Source organism: Mixophyes fleayi, chromosome 3 (genome assembly GCF_038048845.1).
Source record: "Mixophyes fleayi isolate aMixFle1 chromosome 3, aMixFle1.hap1, whole genome shotgun sequence".
Lineage (NCBI taxonomy): Eukaryota > Metazoa > Chordata > Amphibia > Anura > Limnodynastidae > Mixophyes > Mixophyes fleayi.
In genome coordinates, this window is record NC_134404.1 from 156567535 (window position 1) to 156590155 (window position 22621).

General features: G+C 41.0%; 1 protein-coding gene and 1 long non-coding RNA gene across 4 annotated transcripts in view; one reads left to right on the plus strand and one right to left on the minus strand.

Moving 5' to 3' along the window:
* Positions 1–22621, plus strand: part of LOC142144139 (uncharacterized) — a 181066-nt gene that overhangs the window by 56561 nt on the left and 101884 nt on the right. The window contains exons 2-4 of one of the 2 annotated variants that reach the window (XR_012689660.1): positions 15512–15642; positions 17833–17942; positions 18479–18948. This is a non-coding gene — a long non-coding RNA (uncharacterized LOC142144139). Of the gene's footprint in view, positions 1–15511; positions 15643–17832; positions 17943–18478; positions 18949–22621 lie in introns of those variants that run through there. The other variant, XR_012689659.1, reaches the window with a different exon arrangement.
* LOC142144137 (cyclic GMP-AMP synthase-like) overlaps positions 5863–22621 on the minus strand; it is a 39443-nt gene continuing 22684 nt past the window's right edge. Inside the window, exons 4-7 of one of the 2 annotated variants that reach the window (XM_075202627.1) lie at positions 21201–21446; positions 18198–18314; positions 17811–17910; positions 5863–6835 (exon numbers count right to left, since the gene is read on the minus strand). In XM_075202627.1, coding sequence (XP_075058728.1) covers positions 6499–6835; positions 17811–17910; positions 18198–18314; positions 21201–21446 — 800 coding nt within the window. In that variant the 3' untranslated portion in view covers positions 5863–6498. The remainder of the gene's footprint in view (positions 6836–17810; positions 17911–18197; positions 18315–21200; positions 21447–22621) is intronic. The other variant, XM_075202628.1, reaches the window with a different exon arrangement.

Consider the following 22621-nt stretch of genomic DNA (forward strand, 5'->3'; position numbering starts at 1 on the left):
AAGTACCTTCTGGCGCTTGATAAATCTAAGACGTTTGATCGTGTCAATCATGAATATCTGTGGGCACTTCTTAAGAGGTATGGTCTGCCAGTGAGGTTGATTGATTTGCTGCGTACCATTTATAGGCTGGTCGAGAGCTTCCCTCTTGTAAATGGTTGTGTGGGTCCTACTTTTGCGGTTTCATCTGGAGTCAGACAAGGTTGTCCATGAGCTCTCTCCTCTATGTATTTGCCATTGATCCTTTTATCAGGAGGATTGAGAACAGTGCAGTGATGGGAGTGCAGCTGGCTGTGGATGTTTCCTTGAAGGTAGTGGCCTACGCTGATGATGTCAGTCATCTTGTCAGACATGGCCGAGGCGCGTGGCATTGAAAATCTAATCTACGGGCTCAGAGATAAACCAAGAAAAGTGTGAAGTTCTCTGGTATGGGGAGGAAGGAGAGCAGTTTGTCCTTCCGGATGCTCTCCCTCAGGCCAGTCAAGAGGTTAAAATCTTAAGCATTCAATTTGGTTCAGGTGATTATGTCCAGCAAGAAAAAAGTGAAGTTCTCTGGTTAGGGGAGGAAGCACGGCAGTTTGTCCTTCCGGATGTGCTCCCTCAGACCAGTCAAGAGCTTAAAATCTTAAGCATTCGATTTGGTTCGGGTGATTATGTCCAGCGAAATTGGGAATTGAAACTGGCAGATGCCGTCTCTAAGGTGGATAACTGGAAGAAGTGGAAGCTGCCCTACAGAGAGCGGATTGATTTGATCAAGACTTACTTGATTCCAATTTTTTGGTACGTCAGTTACATATGTCTGTTGCCAGAATCATCCAGGTCAGTTCCTTGTCCTTTCAGTTGTTATGGTGGAACAAGTTCAACTTCATCAAAAGGAATGTGACCTACAAACCGAAGGATGAAGGTGGCCTGGGAATGGTAAACCCAGTGCTGTTCTTTAGTACTGCCTTCTTGAAGCTTCATCTCAGGAGTCTCTTTTTGGAGTCTCCCACTCGGTGGGAAGCTGGCTTTCATGTTTTGGGAGCACCCCTTTCTCAACGCATGGTTGGATGGGGGTCCCGTAAAAAATCTTCCAGTTTTTCAAAATAATGAGAATGCTATCTGTGCCCACGTTGCCACCTGATTTCATGCTCAAAACAGTGTTGTGCCAGGCAAAAGACAAGTGTGTTATATGTAACTGACCACCCTTTGTTGTTTCCCACTATCAAATTGGTGGCCCAACAACATTTAACCCTTGAAAAACTACAGCTTATTCAAAATATGGTGACTTTGCCTACTTATTTCATGCCCCAACACTTGTTGGATCAGGGTAAATACTATTACAGCTTGTGTAAGGGACACCCTTCAGTGTCAATCTGATGTGAAATCAGTGATCCAACTTGATTTAATCCTTTAAAAATAAGCTTTTCTGAATAAGAAGCTGGAACGTGAATAAGAAGCTAACTTCAGCCTTGTACACTTAATTGTGTTTTTCTGCAACAATTGCCTTTACTAGATGTAGCACTGCCACTATTCAAGTGTGCATTTGCTCTCATCTCAATACAATAATAAAGAATAATAAAGAATCCTTTACTGATATTGACATTTTTAGCTTTATATACAAATATATATTTAGCGCCGGGGATTATTATACTTTGCTTCTTATACTGATTGCAATTTGGGCAAAAGCATGAAGGACAGATTACAGACTATTTTACCCGACCTCCTCACAACACACCAATTAGGCTTTGTTAAATGAAGGCACTCGGTACAGGGGACAGAAATAGCCACTGTGATTGCTTCCACCGCATGGAGAGGTTCTCATAATCCCCTGTTGAGTCTTGATACACACAAAGTATTTGACATTGTGTTAAGGCCTCATCTATTTTACACCCTAGAACTAAGTACCTTTGATGCTGATATCATAGAGCTGATCCAATAACTTTACAACAATCTAACTATGACTCTGTTGATTATGAGCTGGCCACGAAGCCCGATTTCAATAAGACGAGTTACGAGGCTGAGCTGTCCGATCTCACCTTTATTGTTTAATTTAGCACTGGACCTCTTATTGCACCTATTACGGCACTTCTGGGGTAAAAGTATCAAGCTGGACAGTTTCTGGCAGGTTTGAAAAGTGGAGATGTTGCCTATAGCAACCAATCAGACTTTAGCTTTCATTTTGTAGAATGTACTAAATAAATGATAACTAGAATCTGATTGGTTGCTATAGGCAACATCTCCACTTTTCAGACTCGCCGAAAACTCACAGCTTGATACATTTACCCCCTGGACTTTTGAAGGGATAACAATAGGCCAGAACGAAACTAAAAATACAACTTTTGCCAACAAAATTGTATTAATCTACTATATAAATGCCTAGTGGCGTGTGTGGGGAAAAAAAAAAACAAGCTGCAGCACCACCTGCTGGGCAGAGTTATACACTGACCTATATATTTCTTGAAGCAGAAGTGACAGTTGGGAGTGGTTGGTGGTTGCCGGGGGTGACAGTGGGGAGTTTTTAACACCTTAAGTAGCTTGATGAAGGACGTGGCGATGAAGATGAAGGATGAGGTGATGGAGAAAAATGATGAGGTGGTGACATGTGGACAAAACCACGTTAAAAAAGGGCGCTTGCGTCGGGAAGTAATGCTCTTCCCCTGAGGAGGCCTGGGCTAGGCCCAAATGCATGACAAGAACCTTTTTAAACACCTTAAGTATCTTGATTTGACTAGAATGCATGAGTATCATGCAAGGGTTAACTTGTTTTATTATATGTAGGTAACCCTCACACTTGGGTGGGATACTCGCCAATATTACCTCTTTTGGTGATATTTTGGGCTTCTCCATCAATATGGATAAGTCAGTAGCATTGTATTTGGGAGATGGCAATAGGGTTCCCTCCTGCGGTTTAGATCTCCAATTCCGTTGGGCAATTCATAATTTCACCTATTTGGGCATACAGATGCCATAAAATATGACTGATTTATACTCTCTTAATAGCACAGCTGGTATCAGGGATCTCGATCAGGAGCTGGAGGGGTGGTCAAGCCTCCTACTCTCCTATAGTGGTAGAGCAAACCTCAGAAAGATGGTATCTTTCCCCAAACTCTTTTGCCTCCTCCAATCATTACCGTTATTAATTCCTAATAAAGATATTCATCACATTGATAGCCTCTTCAGGAAATTCATTTTGGCTGGTAAGAGACCAAGAATTAGTTTGATCAGGCTCCAACAGAATAAATCTTATGGGGGTATAAACTTCCCAGACATAAGAAACTATAATCACGCAGAATTTGTCACACATAGGAGTCTGGCTGTTATTTTTCCCTCCTACTGTCCAACACGGTTCCTCTACTCTTCACTCTTCTCTAGGCACAGAACCCCGTGTCACAATCCTACTCTGTGCAACAGAAGGTGCATGGCACTTTAGCAGCAGTTCTGACCTGTGACCTGCCCTACTCATCAGCTCTGCTATTTAAACCTGCTCTGTGCACAGGCCTGTACCAGAGTATTAGGCCCCAAACTCCAGCGTTCCAGTATGTCTTGTGGCTATCCCTGTGAATTCTGACCCGCACCATTCCTGACCTCTCTTCTGCGTATCGTTTGAAACTCTTTATACCTGATTGTTGCTGACTCGGCTTGTTCTGACAGTCCTTCCGTTTGCTGATTTGGTACCATGTAGTCTGTTTGTAACAGTCCCGGTTAGGTTGACCATTCTCTTGTTACAGTTTCATACCAGCCTGTCACGCCTGGAGGCAGAGCAGAGGGCAGCGACCTGCGAAACTACCTGCATTTAAGCCCAAAACTCCTTGCAGGGGTCCCTGGTGAATAAAGGTTTGTAAAAGAGCTGGAGGGCTGTCCAAGCCTCCTGCAACACTGTTACTGCCATCACAAATCCAGATTGGCAAAAGTGCTCTCTGTTTGATATGTGACTGCATTGTTGCGTTACCTTCGTGAATGGCTTCACAACAGTTAAACATACACTGCTTCATAGCTAGAAAGTACATTTCTGGAGGCTGTTGACTAAGTAAGCTTTTTGCACCAGAATGACCAGATCACTCAGGACATTAAGGACAACCCTTTGCTATGGACTGCTAGCAAATTGTGACACATACCTCACCATAAGTTAGGGCTTAATGCATTTAGGTCTGTACATTTGCCATTTATGCTCAATCTGGACTTTCAATGTGGTGCGACGACCTACCCCATCTCTATTGGGAAACTGGGGGTATTACAAGAACGACAACAAAAATGAAGTGAGTGACCGTGCTAATGTCCTTACAAAACATAAAAATAACTTTTAAAAGTACACATTGTTTTTGGATATGACCTTTTTTTAGGACTTTAGTTATTTTTGTGTTTTGTAAGGACATCACTCGCTTTATTTTTGTTGTAGTTCTTATATTTGAGTTTTGTAGGTGTGGCTTGGGGGTTGAGTCGGCTTCATTTGTATTTGGAGTGCATTTTGGTTTATTTATTTATAGATTATCAGGTATTACATTAACAGACTGTCTGATACACAAAGGGGACAGACGCCCCCTAATGATTCTTGAGGTGGTAGCAAAATATCCGGTTGTTGAGGCTTATCTGCTGGCATGTTTGCAAGCCCAACATTATGTGAGTACAGTTATCAGCATATTCTCAGACATTGACTGGCATAATTCAGTGGACAAATTTTTGAGTTTACCAGTAATCAAAAAAGGCCATTTCCTTACAATAAAAATAAAGAAATACTGCTATGCAGTATTGGTGAATCAAATTCTAACATGGTTTGCTCTATCAGGAATTTTGTTTGGGATATAGATTGAAACAGATGGGGCAGGTGTATCTATTCCAGTTCAGTTCAGGAAGAGTGATTGATTTTGATAATCCAGTTACCAAATTTTCTCACTTAATGTGCACATTCTGTATAAAATACTTTGACCTCGGTACATATCCATATCCCTTAACCACTGTTTGGGACAACCCGAACATTACTCCAGATTCTTTAGTGGACTACTCACATTCCTGGAAGAATTTAAGATGCTGTCCAAGATTATTGGTTAGTACGTGGTGTAGATAATCTATGCTTGTTTTGTGTGTGTGTGTGTGTGTGTGTCTTTATCGCTGCCTGAACAGAGAGTGCAGGAATTCCAATCCTGTTTTATTAAGCTTGTTGGGGTTTCCATGGCACACTCAGTTGGGTAGTATGTGTGTATACTTGATCCTGAAGCAGTGTAGGGTGAGCTCGGTAAGGAGACAGAGAGCTCACCTTTGTAGTGAATTTACGTATAATTTGTAAATGTAGGAAAAATGCAATTTGTAAATGTAGCAGAAAATGCCGGCAGTGTGATTCTCGTCACATTGGCGGTTTAAAGGGGGCAATGGCAGTACCCAGCACCTGTATACTCCTAAAAAGGGTTAGGTCGCCAGGTCCTGCCATTGTCCCCTTAAAAACCGCCAATGTGATGAGAATCATACTGCCGGCATTTTCTGCTATCAGACTTTATAGGTAGCATATCTGCAATGTTCTCCCTCGCTATTATGGTAAATCTGTAGTTCAGAGATGCCGGGATTGTACTTATCGGAATATTATTGTCGCACTTCTCCTCTTCTGAAACACCTACCCCACTCTTTTGTAGATAGTGCTTCACGGCGTACCTTAGACTCCTTGTCCGGGAGAAATTTAATCACCTAACCTATATGAAAATTTTCAGGTGCATTTTTTTCTACAAACTTACTTAGAGAGCAACTGTTTCGACCCCTCTCCCCTTTTATTATACCACCATGTGAAACATTATTATGTATGTTCTCTATAGTATGCTATGGTTCTTTAAAATGAAACCATTGATGGAGCATGAAATTGACTAGGAAAGAGACATGGGTTCCTGTCCAGAATAAGACTCATGGATGACAATTAGACAGGGTATAGCAATTTTTTTTTTATCTCCACACTTAAAGAAATGCTTATAAGATTTATACAAGGTAGTAATTAGTTCCTACCAAATTAAATAAGCTTTTTCCATCCACTTCGTCCTTGGGTTGACGTGAATGCAATCAAAGAGGCGACTTCTACCATATAAGGTAGGCATGTCTAAAAATTTCTGGCTTTGGTTGGACATTACCTGAAAATCTACTAAAGAACAATATCACATTTAGTCCCTGAACTGTACTCATATAGTCCTCCTAGGTTGACTCATTGTCTAGGCAGAAATTCCTCATTCCTGTACCTGGTCAACTAATGACCCTAATCATGCACTAATGGGAGTAATCAGCAAATCAGATTTTCTGCATTTAGAGAGGCCACAAAACAGTCCTTCACATCAGCAGACAATCTAAACTGGCTACTCCCCTTATAGTTGGATTAAGCTCATACAGCCTCTGTTTTAGGGTTAGGCACCTCTATTATTTCATGGACTAAAGTTCATATAGTTCTCTTGCATATAGGAAGGAAAATCTCAAATCGATCTACAATTAAGACGGGACACCCCTCCTAGTTAAGCCCAAACCTAACCATACCCACACACATAAATAATTCTCCTATGTCTGGAATAGTGGATAATTTTCCGTTATTTGTTCTTCTAGTTCTCTACAAAGCCAGCTACAATCAGCATTGATCAAACTGAACAGATTAAGGGAAGGTATAAAAAAATTTGGAAGATCTGCATTTTTTAGACATTTTTGAAAGAATTGAATGTATCTGTTAAAGCATGTATCCAGATCTTCCAGTTTCCAGTCTTCATCTTTTGGATATTGCGTACAGTGAAGCAGTAATGCAGTCTTAGCATGGTAGGAGCAGAAATTATTCATTTTTCTTTGCATTCCTTTATTTCCAAGTAGTTCCAGTAGATACTTCAGCAGTTTAAGGCACTGTTTCCTAATAAAAAAAAGGTGGAACAAAACAAGAAACACAATTAGTATAAAATGCTCCCATTCGTTTCTACTGTAAAACTTTGCAGAACCTGACATATATTTCAAATTCCGCAAACATTTACATATTATTTAATGATTCCAAGTTGAAAACATGGATCCCCAGATATTTTTACTTATACATTTATAGTGCAAATAATACAGAATGAACAAATACACAGTAGTATTACATTTCATACTAAATACAGTATATCTATGCTTCATATGCATGATACAATATCAATTAAACAAACCCTGAACAATAGTGAAACAAATCAAACCATATTTATAGGCCTGTAATTATACTTATCTTTATAGTCCTTCTCTTTACAATCTCTCTTTCTGACTTAACCTTCCCAACTAACCAGCCTTTTATATACCCTTTTCTCATCTACATATGTCCCAGTCACAAAAAATATATGACCATTACCATAATAGTTAAGACAGATTTTATAGTTCTGTTAAATCTTTTATCTGATTCCATTGGGGTACACTGTATATTGGAGTATAGAGCCTCATTCAGGAGGTTAACACTTAATTTGAAATCTGTCCAAAAGCTCCTCCCCCTTTATATCCCCACCCCTTAGGGAATTCCAGTTATTAACTAACCAAGCCCTGCAGGACAGAATATAGATGAACAAAACAACAAGAAACCTTCTAAAAAAACTTTAAGCCTAGACATTGTAAACAGAAGAGCAAAAGCTTAAAGTAGTGCAGTGTTCCCCAATGGAACCAGGTAAAAGGATTTAACATAAGTACAAAAATACTGTTTTCCTTTCATCCAATTGAGGAACACTGCAGCTTGGGGACATCCCAATGCTGTACCTATAGGTCAAAATGCCTAGCAGTAGTGGTACTAACACGAAACATCTTTGGACACAAAAACATTAAACCTGTAAAACTTTTCAGATATATGTATTGAGGGCCAGGTGGTTGTCCAACACAGTTGGTCAGCCAAGGCTCTGTGCTGTATTGCTCAAGGTAATATAATATAATATAATATAATATATATTATATTACCTAATATACTCATTAGGTAAAATGAGTTATCACATTCTGTGGAACAGTTTTTCCTGCCCCAATGTAAGCCTGATGGATTACTGAAGCAACCGTTTGCTTTGACGCAGGCCAACCCCTAGTGGGGGCGTCATAAAGGACTAAGAGATCATGGGCCTGATTCATTAAGGAAAGTAAGGCAAAAAATTGAGTTTTCTCTTTCACAAAACCATGTTACAATGTAAGGGGTGCATATTAGTTTATTATTATGCAGGTAAGTTACATACTGGCTGTTTTATCATATAGCACACAAATACTTGATAGCTTTATTTTTACACTGAAATTTAAAGTTAGGACATGCTCTACCCCAACTATAAATCTGCCATTACAATTTCAATTTGCCTCCCTTTAAAAGAAAAGAAGAGGTGGGGAATTTTTCCTCTTGCACCAGGAAATATAAAAAATAAGGTTTTCAGACCCTATGATAACTTTTGTCTGAAACAGACTTTTGAGCCCTGACCACACTTCAAGAGAAACTTTGAGAATCATGGCTTCAATATCCGTGCTGTTAAAGCCTGCTACACTAAACCTTGATGATGAAATGATACCCGATTTAATAGGTCCTGTCTTGGAGGAAGATGCCACGATGGCCACACATGTTGACAATATCCATGAACCACAACCTTCTTGGCCAGTCTGGTGCCACCAGAATCACCTGAATGCCCTCTCCTTTTGCCTTATTTAAAACCCACAGAAACATTGCTACCGGAGGAAAAGGTTGTGACTTCTACCAACAATGCCTTCAGAATGTTTTTGTATCTTAAGCTTTGTGGATTTATTCTCCATATTAAACCACACTTAATAAGTTCATGTCTCTGGCTTCCTGAGTACGCGTGTCAGCTCTTGAACCAAAGCCTTGGTGGTAGCATGATTGCTAAAGCAAATGGTAGCGTGTGAGATAGACAAGGAGAGTTTTAATCATTTTTAAATGAACTAGGTGGTTGTTTTACATTAACCCTTTATCACACATGTCACGCAGGGTCAGTTGAGTGCTGGATCGTGACAGGGAGCTTTGACACTTCTGAAGTCTGAAGGCCCTGAATATGACAGTGAAGAGCAACTAGCATCTGTTGTGACAATTGTTCAGTCCCAAAGAGATGTTTCTTCTTCGGATTGTCTACCTTGAACTACCAGAGGAGCAACTTACATGCCCTTTGTTAGTCTGATGAACTGGCTAGTCAAGTGATGTTCTGGCTTGTTCCATTTTGAAATCAGCTTGCTCTGGAACACCCTAAAGTGGAACAGTGAAAAATGCACCATCTCAAAGTTTCTGACCATCTTTCCTAACACCCTCATGCAAAACAACCCACAGTCTGTCTGAGAGCCAATAGAGAGGTTATTAGTCTTTGTACTGGGAGAATCTTGCTATCCAGCAACAATAGCTTATGCTGCCTGGTATTTAACAGCAGCCATAGAAAAATAATTTGCTGGGCAGGAATTAGGTTGCAATTTTGGAAATTGATGATTCATCCATGGTTTTCCAAAGGTTCCGGGCCATCGATCGTACAAATGCCTGTAGTAAAGATGAGAATCCTGCCTTGGCTAATAGGTCATTCAGGTAACGGATGATAGACACCCTCATTGATCTCAGAAGAGCAGACATAATTGAATGATCTTTGTAACTCTTGCTGCAGTTGCCAAGGCGAAAGATAGTGCCTGAAATTTATAATGATGCGACTGGACTGCAAATCTAAGAAGGTATGTATGACCTTTCCACAATGAGACATGCAAGTATGCTTCCCTCATTTCCATGGAGATCATGAACTTATTCTCCTCCATGCCATTTATGACAGACCCCCTGATGCTGGGTGTTTAGGGATTTCAGGTTCAAAAAGGCTAAAAAGATCCATCTGGCTTTTGGACCAAACAGTTTTAAATATAAACCCGACCGCTTCTCATCTTCTGGGACAGGACTGACCACCACCGAGGTGATTAGAGATTGATGGGCCTTCCTCAGAGCAAGTCTCTTTGTTTTGTTCCCAGGTAGACCAGTAGTGAAAAACCGTTTGAGTAGGGACTAAAGGAGATCTGTGATGTAACCCTGATTTATAATTCCTCTCACACAGGAAACCAAGCATCTGAAGTGAAACTGAAGGACTGATCCCAGAAGTGAAATTGATGGGTTCCCACTGCAAGTGCTCCTTGGTGGGCAGTTTGCCCATCATGTTTACTGTTTATCTGAGCATTTGGAAGCTGGTTCCTTAGTTAACAAAGTCCGTTTACCACTTTGTTTTCTTTAATGCTGAACGGAGGATTGCCGTCTGGCATTAGGATTCCTAGTTTTAGCATGAAAACTACTTAAGGACCGAAACTTAGGACCTCTAGACCTGGGAGTATTAGTGGGTGGAAAATAACTATTTTTGCCAGTGGCCTGGCTAATAATTTTAACCAATACAGGACCAAACAAGACATTACTCACAAAAGGTAGGGACACAAGAGTCCTCTTAGACTCAAATCCTGTTCCCCAGGCCCTATGCAAGACTGTACACTGTGACAACTGAAACTGAAATCCTACCCCTAATGAGACCTGCATCAAACCCACATTGTCCAGATACTTTGACTCCTCTCTGTGTTCTACCATTGTCAACAATATAGACCTTGGCTTACCAGACTGCAGGCCTTCAGAAAGCAGTTTGGTCTAAAAGAGGCCCCTGCAGAAACATATATAGTCTATAAAATGGTTTGCATTAACAATCTGTGCCATCTTTAAGAGACACTGCATTTTAAATTGTAATATTTGTGGTCTTTCACAAGAGCGCTATTGGGGCATGCACCTCTGTAGGGGTAGGGTTCTCAATATCCTTCCTAGGGTGTGCATTCTGCAAGAACCCTGGAACTTTCTGTCCAGTTTGGTCCAAGTTTCAAAAAGTAGAAGAAGGAAAATAAATGAACTGTTTCTCCTTTTAAACAGTGAAATGACAGTATTTGTTTCCAAATCATCCCTGAGGAAGCCCCTATGGGGCAAAACGCATAGGATACATATTTACTGATGCCAGCAACTTTTATATTTGGGTCCGTCTACCCATGACCCAACTATTAAGTTGCGGCAGACTTTTCATATAGACGTATGCGCATCTTAAAACAATACATTGGTGGACAGTATACCGACGTTTGGAAGGAGGAGATGGCGCGTGGACGTAATGTGAGAGGACATCTGTGAACCGAAGAATCGGGGCATTGGCTAAAGGGCAGGGTAACTCTCCCTCAACAAACGGAACCTTTTGTCATGACGATTACATTTACCACTTGTTATCGTTATTATTGGCACTATACCATCCTAGAGTCTTAAAACCAGGAACTCTTCATCATTTCACCTGGATGCCGGACACTACCATAATTGGGACTATTGGATTTAGTCTTATTAATATTGTGCAATAACTTTTCCTTAGGGGAATCTTCCAATAGGTTTGTGACTAGCACTGCATAAACAAATCTTATTGGCTCCCACTGAAAATAATCATGGGAACATCTTTTGATGCATTTGTGTTCATTTACATAATTTGCCTCATAGCTATACATCTGCTTCTATTGTAAACATTTATGGGAATTTCCCTTTGTGCCCATTTCTATACCGATGCTTGATGTATTTACAATTTTTATGCCTTTGGTTTATGGGTTTTTATAATGTTATTGATTTTGGAGTGATCACTCTTATTGCAATTTTGATATGTCATTTTCATCATTGGTTTATATCTTATGTATTAAATCTGACACATAACATTTATAAAGGGTACCGTGGTCCCTTTATTGCACTACTGTTGTATTCTAGTGAAATGACAGGAGCCTCTGGCTCCTCATACTCTTGAATGTTAAGCTCCTGCCACACGGCTTGCATTAAGTCTCCTATACCTGTATAGATAAATCCTCATCTAAACCTGAGGGATCCACAAAGTCCAAATCCTCAACCACTTCACCTTCCACCTGATAGTCTGACCCATCCCGGAAATGAACACAGTGGTAATCTGGTGCTTACAAGCTTTGCGGATGATGTGGACTCATTCTAAGGATGATAATAATAATACCCGGTCCTGCACCAATTTTGTCAGACTCTGTACCAAAGCTGATTCCTCCATTGATGTTGCTCTAGGGCACAAAGATCCCTGACTAAACATTCTCTGATGGCCTCTGATAAAAAAGGGTTATTTCATGAGGCCTTAGCCTGGCAAGTGAAAGGCAGAATAACCTTGCTCACAGTCTGGGAAATGTTGTGAGCTGTGAAAGCTCAGCAATAGATTGAGCCAAAGATTCAGCCCAGGCTGGTTCTGCCATCCCAACAGTGCCGCATCCCCTCACCCAGGCATACATTGCTCAACAGGGGTATACATCAGAACATCAGTTAGGCAAGTTAGCTTGACATTTTAAACAAGTAAAAAACATAACCAGTGTGCCCCCTACTCCCTTTTTTGACATGACAAACAAGGATTAGATAAAGGGACAGCTGTTGTGCACCATCTAGACAAGAGAGAGTGTACCTACAAAGACAGACATGTCCTCTGTTAAAACTGGGTAACTAACCCATTTAGAAAAATGCAGAACTTCCCACTCTACTACTTCCTTGCAGGGCATATAGAAGGAGATCTGTGTTAGACAGAAAGCCTGTGGCTGACAGTCTGTGAATTCTGGTGGAGGTGCTGGCTTCAGGGGATTAGGTCCCCCCCCCCCCAAAACCTAGGGCCCATAGGGCCCAGTACAGACAAGGAAACTATACAGGAGGACTGGCAACCATAAAGGCCAGTCCATTCCTAGTGCGGGGCTGAACCGCCTTAAGGCCCTGCACCCTCTTCCTCCGTGCAGACCTCGGTTGCCGGGGGCTGACTGCTGCTTTCATCTCCTCTCTCCCAGTTGGGAGAGAAGTAACTCATTTCTAGTCGCTCCTCCAAAGTGCAGTCCAGTTTATGCTCTGCAATGCCCAATTGTGCCATCCGGAGGCCATCCTTCATTTCCAGTATGGCACCACCTTAGCACGCTCAATGCTTCACTGTCCTTTACTATACTGAAGCTGCTGAAGCAGGTGAGAAGTCAAACAAAAGCATAAAATAAAATTAAAATCTGAGCGTCACGGTTAAGTAATGGATCCTTTGGTTTGCCTAGAATAGCACTACTCAAGTAAGGCCTGGAGTCTAACGGCGAGACGGTTTTCACCAGGAACCGCCACAAGGCGGTTTGGTCTTTGCTGCGTCTGTCTCACAGGTCGCGGCCCTTTCTAAGAGTACCAGGCGAAATCTTTAGGGGAATATGCAGAGATGGTCACCAATGGTGGACAACACGAGGAGAGGAGAAGTAGAGGTCGGCAGGTTACCACTGGAGGAATGGAGCTGAGATACTCTTTAGAGCTTCAGTTCTGCGGACAACAGGTTACCACTGGAATGGCGGTGAGTACACTGTGGAGTGTCAGCTCTGCAGTCAGCAGGTTACCACTGGAATGGCGGTGAAATACTCTGTAGAGTGTCAGCTCTGCAGACAACAGGTTACCGCTGGAATGGCAGTGAGTACACTGTGGAGTGTCAGCTCTGCAGTCAGCAGGTTACCACTGGAATGGCGGTGAAATACTCTGTAGAGTTTCAGCTCTGCAGACAACAGGTTACCGCTGGAATGGCGGTGAGTACACTGTGGAGTGTCAGCTCTGCAGTCAGCAGGTTACCACTGGAATGGAGGTGAGATACTCTTTAGAGCGTCAGTTCTGCGGACAACAGGTTACCACTGGAATGGCGGTGAGTACACTGTGGAGTGTCAGCTCTGCAGACAACAGGTTACCGCTGGAATGGCGGTGAGTACACTGTGGAGTGTCAGCTCTGCAGTCAGCAGGTTACCACTGTAATGGAGGCGAGATACTCTTTAGAGCGTCAGTTCTGTGGACAACAGGTTACCACTGGAATGGCGGTGAAATACTCTGTAGAGTGTCAGCTCTGCAGACAACAGCTTACCGCTGGAATGCGGGCAAATTCTCTGTAGAGTGTCAGCTCTGCGGACAACAGGTTGAAAGAGAAGCAATCCACCAGAAGGGAGAAAACATAGCAGGAGAGAAAGGAGCCACGTCTAGCACCTGAGAGGTAACTAAAAGAAAACATCAAACATCAGGAGGAGGTGCCTTTTGCATTTTGGAGCCAAAATACATTAGCAAATAGGAAGGGAGCAGAAGGAATTGATAGATGGGGTCTGCGCATGCGCTGAGCCAAAATAAAGATGGCGGCGGCCGGGACGGAGAGAGCTGTCAGCGGGAACAGGTGTGACACTGAGGTAGCCGTGGTACAGAAGCGTCCAACTCTTTGGGCACTTAATTGAATTTGGAATTCCATGAGAGGAGAAATTTTCAGACTTTGCTCAGACTTCAAATTAAGTGCCAAAATTCAGGTTGAGGCTCTATACCCCAAATGCAGTTTACCCCAATTGAATGAAAGAGAAAAAAGGAGTTTTGTGACATTTGTAAATGACCATTGACCATGTATTTATATGCACAAATGCAGGGTGGAGTAGGTTTTTCCGAAGGAGATAATTCTGACAGTAGTGACAATGACCTTAATATGACGATGAGTAGAATCCTGGCATGGAACAAATACAGACTTACTATAAAAGCGACTCTCAACAAATGGTAATACAGTGTCTAGGAATGCCGCAGACGGCCAGGAAAGGCCCAGATGGCCGTGAGAGAACACTGACAGATGTGATAAGTGTGACTAAACCCACGACGTGTGACAGGATACAGCCCTGCAATTTCCATAATCAAACAGCTGTAGAATGGGTAGTACTAAAGAGCTCAGTGACTTTAAATATTCCACTGTGATAGGATTTTCCAACAAATTAATTTGTAAAATATCTGCCTTGCTAGAGCTGTCAACTGTATGTGCTGTTATTGTGAAGTAGAAACGTCTAGGAGCAAAAACTCAGCCACAAAGTAGTAGGCCACACAACCTCAGAGGACAGAACCGCCGAATGCTGAAGTGCGTATTGAGAAAAATCGTCCATACTTGGCTGCAACATTCACTACCGAGTTTCAAACATCAACACAAGAACTGTTTGTTGGAAGTTCATGGATTTGGTTTCCATGGCTGAACAGTGGCAAACAAGCCTCATATCACCATGTGCAGTGTTAAACGTCAACTGCAGTGGTGTAAAGCACAGCGGACCCTGGAGCAGTGGAAACACATTCTCTGGAAACAAATTTTTAAATGGAATAACTACTTGTGCTGAGGAGGAAAACTCCTATATTTGCACGGGACATTAAAATCAGCTTTGCAACGTAAGAACAGATGTGTAAAAAGCTGCTTTTTCGGATAGGAGATTTACATTACTTGTGAGGATAAACTTTTATGAGATATATGTTTTTCTGAGTGTAATATTGACCATGTTTTTAATACCGTTTTTAATTAAAGTAATACACTAGAGAAGTTTTGTCTTCTTTTTTTCTTTCAATTTATGATGAATCATAGAGGAAAGAAAATCTGTTTTAAATGGATTAAGAATCCATTTGGGATCTCTAAAGAAGAAGAGACTTATATTTGTGTGAAGGGCAATTCATAGATTCTACATAAGACTGTTTGTATACAGATTTCTCTACATTATAGCACTATGTAACTGTTTGTTTCTTTAGGCACTATTGAGTATTTGGATTGGAATCTTCAGAACATCTACTTGGAGAGAATCAGGAGAAATTCTGAAGTCACTGCTGGAAGAAAAATTCCCCACCCTAGATATGAAAGGCAAATATTGCTCTCTATAAATGTGAGCAAAACTTATTAACACACACGATTTCAATTATATTTGAAACGTATTACACTATGTTGTTTTTGATAATTATTCTGAGGCACTTCTTGTTGAAACACATTTTTGAACGAACATATTAATTGTATGTTCTCTTTTATTTGCTAAATGTTCTTGTGTATAAAACACAGAATTCACGAAAATTATGTTTCTTGTGCATGTATGTTCTTGTGTATAAAACACAGAATTCACGAAAATTATGTTTCTTGTGCATGTAATAGCACCTGAGTGTGATCACTAAAAGCAAAAAAGAGCATATTATTTTTATTGTTCACTGTTGTTTACATTTATTATGTTTTTCTTTTCCTTTATGTACACATTTAGACACTGACATATGGATCTAATCACAATAGTTTTCAAGCTTGGATGTTAATCAAGTGGGAACATTCTCAAGTGACTTTTATAAAAAAAAAAAATGTACTTCCTGTCATTTTGGACTTTCTGCCAATCAATGATAAGTTGTTTATTTATTATTCTTTTGCTATATGGTTCAGAAGTGGAAGCGTCAGTAGTTATTCCATTTAAAAAATGTAAAAATTTTATCTTAGGAATAGTGGTGGGGTTCCAGAAGCATCCATGTAGGAGCACTTATGAGAGAGTATTCGTTAATTCGATTTGCATTCTCTGGAGTGACAAATCATGCTTCTCCATCTGGCTGTCTGATAGACAATTCTAGGATTGGTGGATGCTACGAAAACACTTCCTACCTGAATGCTTACCAATTGAAAAGGTTAGTGGAATAGGAATATGGCCTGGGGCTGTTTTTCATGGTTTGGCCTTCCAGTAAAAGTAAATCTTAATGCTACAGCCTACAATTACATTCTAGATAATATTGTATACTTCCAATTTTGTGGCAACAGTTTGGGGAAGACAGTTTCCTGTTTCAGCATGACAATGCCCCTGCGTACTGAGCAAGATCCATCAAACAATGGTTTCATGAGTTTGGAATGTTAGAACTTGATTGGCATGCACAGAGCCCTGACCTCAACCTCATAGAAAACCTCACTAATGCTCTTATAAATGAATAGATGGAATCCCGCAGCCATGTTCCCAAATCTAGTGAAAAACTTTCCCAGAAAAGTGGAAGTTGTTGTAGCAGGAAAGGGGGGGGGGGGGGTGGGGCAACTCCATATTAATGTTCAAGGTTTTGGAATGAGATGAACACATAATGATGCGATGTTTGGGTGTCCACATACTTTTGGCCATTCAGTGTATAATGTTATCTGTACAAGACCATACATCAAATACATTTAATTAAAACAATTACTCATCTCTTAATAGACCCTACGCAGCCTATTTCATTTTCTTTTTTGCCCGTCCTGGAATTATGGTGTTGTATGTGGTGGGAGGAGGCATCCGGGTGTGGGCCTTCACTCTTCCATCAGACATGTCAGCAGGTCTTTCCCTGCTATGGTATCCAGTGGAGGAGACAATATGTGACAATAGAATGGAGAATGGGTTCATATGTTACAAAGGTGGGGGAGTATACGTGATATGTGTGAGGAGTGGTTGGGGGACTTAATGCATGACAAAGGAAAGTGGGGGTGGGCATAATATGAGCCAGTATGAGGAGAGTAGTGAGTGCGGTAGAACCACATAAATCTCTAATCAACTAACATCCATTATGCAGTGTGCCACACATCTGCAGGGGGAGGTGAACTGTATAGTTGTGTTTCAAATGTAGTTGATGCTAGCATGTAGGGTGGGAGTCTATGGCATATGTACAGCACATGGCCTTCAATTATTTTAATTCACCACTAAGTCACATATATGTTATGATTATATGACTGGGACTATAGAGTTTCTGTTTACTTTTTTCTGTTTGGAACTTTCTGGATAACCAGTTTCCAGAGAATAAATCCCAAAACTATGTACGTATTCATATATATTTATCATATCTTCCAATATTTATCCAGAAAAAATTGGGGGAAAAAAAAAACTCCACTATTAACCAACACAACCATGCATACATAATGAAGAACCTCCTATGGCAAGCTCCACCCTTTTTGAGATCCACAAACCGGGACAGTCCTACAGTGTATACTTAGATCCACTGAAATTAGCTAAAACAATGTTTAATAATAAAGTTGTGTCCATCTTTTATATGTCTACAGATATGGTACACTAACCTGCAACACTTCTCCCCTCCAGATTCACAACATGTTTTTGAGCGTCCGTGATTAATTAATATCTCCTTTTCAATGTGAGAAAATGAAATTCGCCATGTATCTGAAAAAGAAAAAAAATCACAACCTTAAATGGTAAATATAACAGCATGTGGTAATGCCTGTGACAGATATAAAAGTAATTTCTTTAAAAGGTAACTATTTTCAATGACACACATTCAAACCATTTATTTTTATTATACCTTATAATGTGTAGACTATGCTATAATACAATTTTTACAGTGAATATTAAAAGTCTACAAACCCTTATTGAATTTGCAGGTGTTTGTTATGTAAAAATTAAGGTGATGTAAAGGAGTAGGTGGCTGACACTCTTTTTAGGGAGCTTACCTTGGACGTCTGCGCTTGATTTGCGTGTCTTGAGGGTTGTTGCTGCCGTTTTGGATGATCCGTGCATTCCAGTCCCCGTGCTTTTTGGTTGTTTTGTTGTTTCTGCCGTGGCGCAACCTGGGATGGAGATAAATAGGGATGTGGGAGGGTAGAAGAGAGGGGGGAGTGGGAGAGAACAGTATACACGGTACAGCTAATATACTTAAATGCTGTTGATATGGAAGTTGATTATAGCTTATTTTGCCATTTTTTGCTCTATAGCTCTTTTGCTTTGTTTATAGCTCTAATGCAGTGTGTCACACGGCGCTTATTCGGCTTCCATAAACAAAGACTAAGACACTCACCTGTGCCTCATTAGCAGACCTCAAACCCTTAGTCTTGATCTGCACATGTGCAGACTGAGTACCTGACTGTTGCTGGCAAGATACCTATTGGTTCCTGGTTCTGGCTCTAAACTTGAAAAGGCACCTCCTCCCTTTCCTCTGGGCCTGTTGATCAAGTTACCTGTCTGATTAGGTTCCTACCTATTCTGTGTCCTCTCACCTGGATCGTCAGTGCCTCTGCTGTGTTGCTGTTCCACGGGCTGGATTGCTTAAGCTACACTTATCTTCGTTGTGCTGCTACTACACGGGCCGTGCTGCTCAAGTCACATATAACTCTACTGTGTTACCCCTCCACGGACTGCACCACTCAAGATTATCTACTCCACATTTGTCTCGGTGGCTCAGTGGTTACAGGTCGTATCATCAAAGCTGCTTGTTCTTATCTCATCCTGCTGGCTGAACTGTTCCTATCTCTGCATATAATGGCATAACGGGATATTCCACTTTGACTGCATCTACTGTGATTACCTTGCTGGCTGGACTGTTACTTGTACCTCCTGTATCGTGCTGCCTCATTGTGGTCTCATATACCTGCTGCATTACCATCTCCACTTTGTTGCTGGACTGTTCATGCTATTGCTATATTTGAATACACTGATTATACCGCTATATTGTATTCACTCATACTACATTGCCGGTGGCACTGTTCACCCTGTTCCTATGTTCCTTGTGCCAATATACCAAGACTGTTCTGTGATCATCCAATCATCATTATATCGCTGATTGTACGTTTATCCTGCATCTGTTGTCTATTCGCTGTCTGGGTATAGAACTGACATTACCAGTGTGCCTACCCCACACCAGTTACTATCACTCCCCCAGGATCCTGCCCAACACCCTGGTAGGGACTGCGACCTGCGGGTGAAGTCCGCTAAGCCCAAGTCACCTTGCGGTGACCGCTGTTGAAAACCATTCGTTAGACTCCGCGCCCTGCTAGGGGTAACATCTGCTGGGTGGATCCAAGAGTCCAGAATACCAAACCGTGACACAGTGTATACTGTTGTGGTGGTGATCCTGATGTAAGTTTATAGCATATAGCACTGGGGGTTAATACGGGCAGGGTTGCTTATAGCCCTATGTATAGCTCAGTGTTTATAGCTCGCAGTTGTGGCTGCTGGCTAGAAGTTTATAGCTCAAATTTTTTGCTCTTACCTTCCAGTAGTAGGTGGTGGAAGATATATGGTATATGTGGTTAGGATAGTGTGTTAAATGTCTAGAGCAGGGCCTGCCTGGGTGGGAAATGTGGAAGTAATGATCTGAGTGGTATATGTGGTATTGGTGTATCTATGTGTATCGGTGAGTAAGTAGGATCGGGTGCTATGTGTATAATGTAATATAGTGTGTGGGTTTGCTGTTCGGGTGTTTATAAGCTCAAATGCTCTTATAAGAGCAGTTATAAGATAATACTGTCCTTCCTGGTGGGGGGTCTGGACAGCTCTTGCGTTGTTGGGTGGGTAGGGGCTGATTGGCGGATGGTGCTTATAGCGCTGGACGAGCGATCAGTGTAGCTGCGGCCAAGCAGCTTCCTCCAGCGGCATCTGGAACGCGTATGCGTTCAGCAACAGATGATCTTTATTTGGGGCTAATCACAATCTCTTTCAATGCTGGCATGTGTATTCTAATTGCCTTTGAACATGATTGAATGTATAAAATAAAAGGTATTCACCAATGTGGCGTTTGGTCTGAACAATAACTGAACCTCTTAACCAAATGCTGTTGCTCCTGTGATAGTTCCGACATTTACCTATTATACTATTCGTTTTACATTTGCAAACCTACCAACCCCCCACCCCCCCCCCCACCCAAACCCCTGGAATCTTTGTCTTTTACTTTCACCTTATACTCTGGTTATAAAGCATAATCATCCAGATAAGGCACCAAGCATTCATATATAAGACTTAGCGAAGTTAAAAATAAGGTCCATCACGCTTAACATTTTATAAAATCAATTTGTGTTGATCCAGAGAAGGCAGACAACACCCCAATTCAACAGTATTTGATTCAACGTAGTTGATGCAAACAAGCTATTTAATTTCATTATGTAGACAAGCAATGAAGAGCTGAAGAACAAAAAATGTTTTACAGGATGAAAAAAGATAGACTTGGGACCTAATCTCAATTCTAGGTAAAATGATTGTACAAAGAAGAGCCACTATAATCAAATGCTATACATGTTGCTATATTTCCCTTTGGTACATGCCTATTGCTGTTTCCTCTATAAAACTTAGCCATTATATTTATAATGGATAACAAATAGATATAATGGATAAACCTATATGTATTCATTCATAGTGTCCAACTGATGCCATGGTGAAACTTTTCTGTTCTCCTTTGTGGTATTTCTCAAAAATAGACGATAAGAGACTTATTTATATTTTATCGAAGTCCAAAGTGATAGTTGTGTGTCATGGTTAACAAATATCACAAATAAAAGAATGTAGGCTGGGAGGGCCTGGGAATGGTTAATTGAGAAGATTTAAAACTTAATTTACTGAACAGCTCATAATCCTCCACATAAGTCACTCATTCCTCTTTCCACCTCAGTTTAACTGCATGAACAATTATATCTGCACTATATTATCGTAGAAAAGTAATGTACATAGACAAATCATGATTTTACCTTTGGCTCTCTGCTCCTTGTCTGCTTGCTTAGGCACCATATAGAATGACTGAAATGTGAAATTTCTTTTGACCTTCGTGCCTAGCCAGTCGTCAATATTCATTCCGCCTCTTGCCTTGTCAGGCCACCGCTGCCTGATTTCTAATGCAAGCACTAGATCCACTAAGATATCTGTAGGCTTATTTGCAACAGTAAGAGTTACGGCAGGACTTGACGGTTTTTTCCTCATTACAGAAACTGCCATACCTGTTCAAAAATACATTTTTAGTAACAGTTTTAGTACCAGCCAGTACACCATAAAACATGTCATAACAAGGGGAACAAGCTACAAGATTAAGAGTCTGCCTTTTAAAAAAATTATTAGACCTTTATACTAACAATTGATCTACTGATGATTGTGTTGTGATTCTGCTGGGCCCAAACCTTTGCTGATTCTGATCAGCATATAATTAGGATCTTTACGGTGTCTGGAACAGACAGTATGAGGATGACTTTATCTGACCCAGTTTGTGATCACTGTCTGACCACATTAACTGTGCCCATTTGGCCAAGCACTGAATGACTGGACCTTTCTTATCTGGACATAAATTTAGCAACTTGGGTCAAGCAGCTGTATCTACCTTTGCAAACATGGTCAGCAGTGAGAATAAGGTGAAAAGCTCAGGAATGGATTTCCTGTAAATGTGCAAAAAAAAACTGGATCTGTTACCTACACACAGCGAGGGCATACATAATATTCATGAGCATATTGCCTATCCATTCACTAAGGGGAAGTACCTTGTGAATATTAGGGAAGAAGTTCCTCAGTGATGTAATTCTTGCAATTGATAGGTAGTATACTGGTTAAGTCAGCAAAATGGGTGCCTTCACTATATGAAAACTAGTAAGTCAGTTTTTGCTCCCTCCTTGGAATTGCAGCCATACAGATATTATAACCAGATACATTACACCAGAAGACAAATGTGCCTACTGCAATGGAACAGTTTTATTGTTCAGATCCACGGTCAATTGTAATTACCAGCCTCATTGACATTGGTGACGACAGTATTCAGCGTCTGGAAACTGTGCTATATGTGCATGGACTATGGGGATGGTTCTGCATCTCTTTATTGTGTGCAAAGGAGAGAGGTGCTGAATGTTACTAGAACGTATATCTAAAATATGCATTCTTATCACATAGAGTTTTGGGGCCGAAGCTCAGTACACTGCTACTGTGACTACTCAGCTCTGTTACACTTTCTTTGCAACAATCTCCCAGTCAAATTAGTGGTCCTAAGTCTGAGTTCTATAGGTGCATTGTAGCACTGTTATTGGGAGTGTAATAAATTGGGAAGTGCCCATTCAGGTTCCCTAGGGCCTGGATTGGTAACAGCACTACTTCCAACCTTTAATTCTTTTCTTTTCTGGGATAATTCTTACAG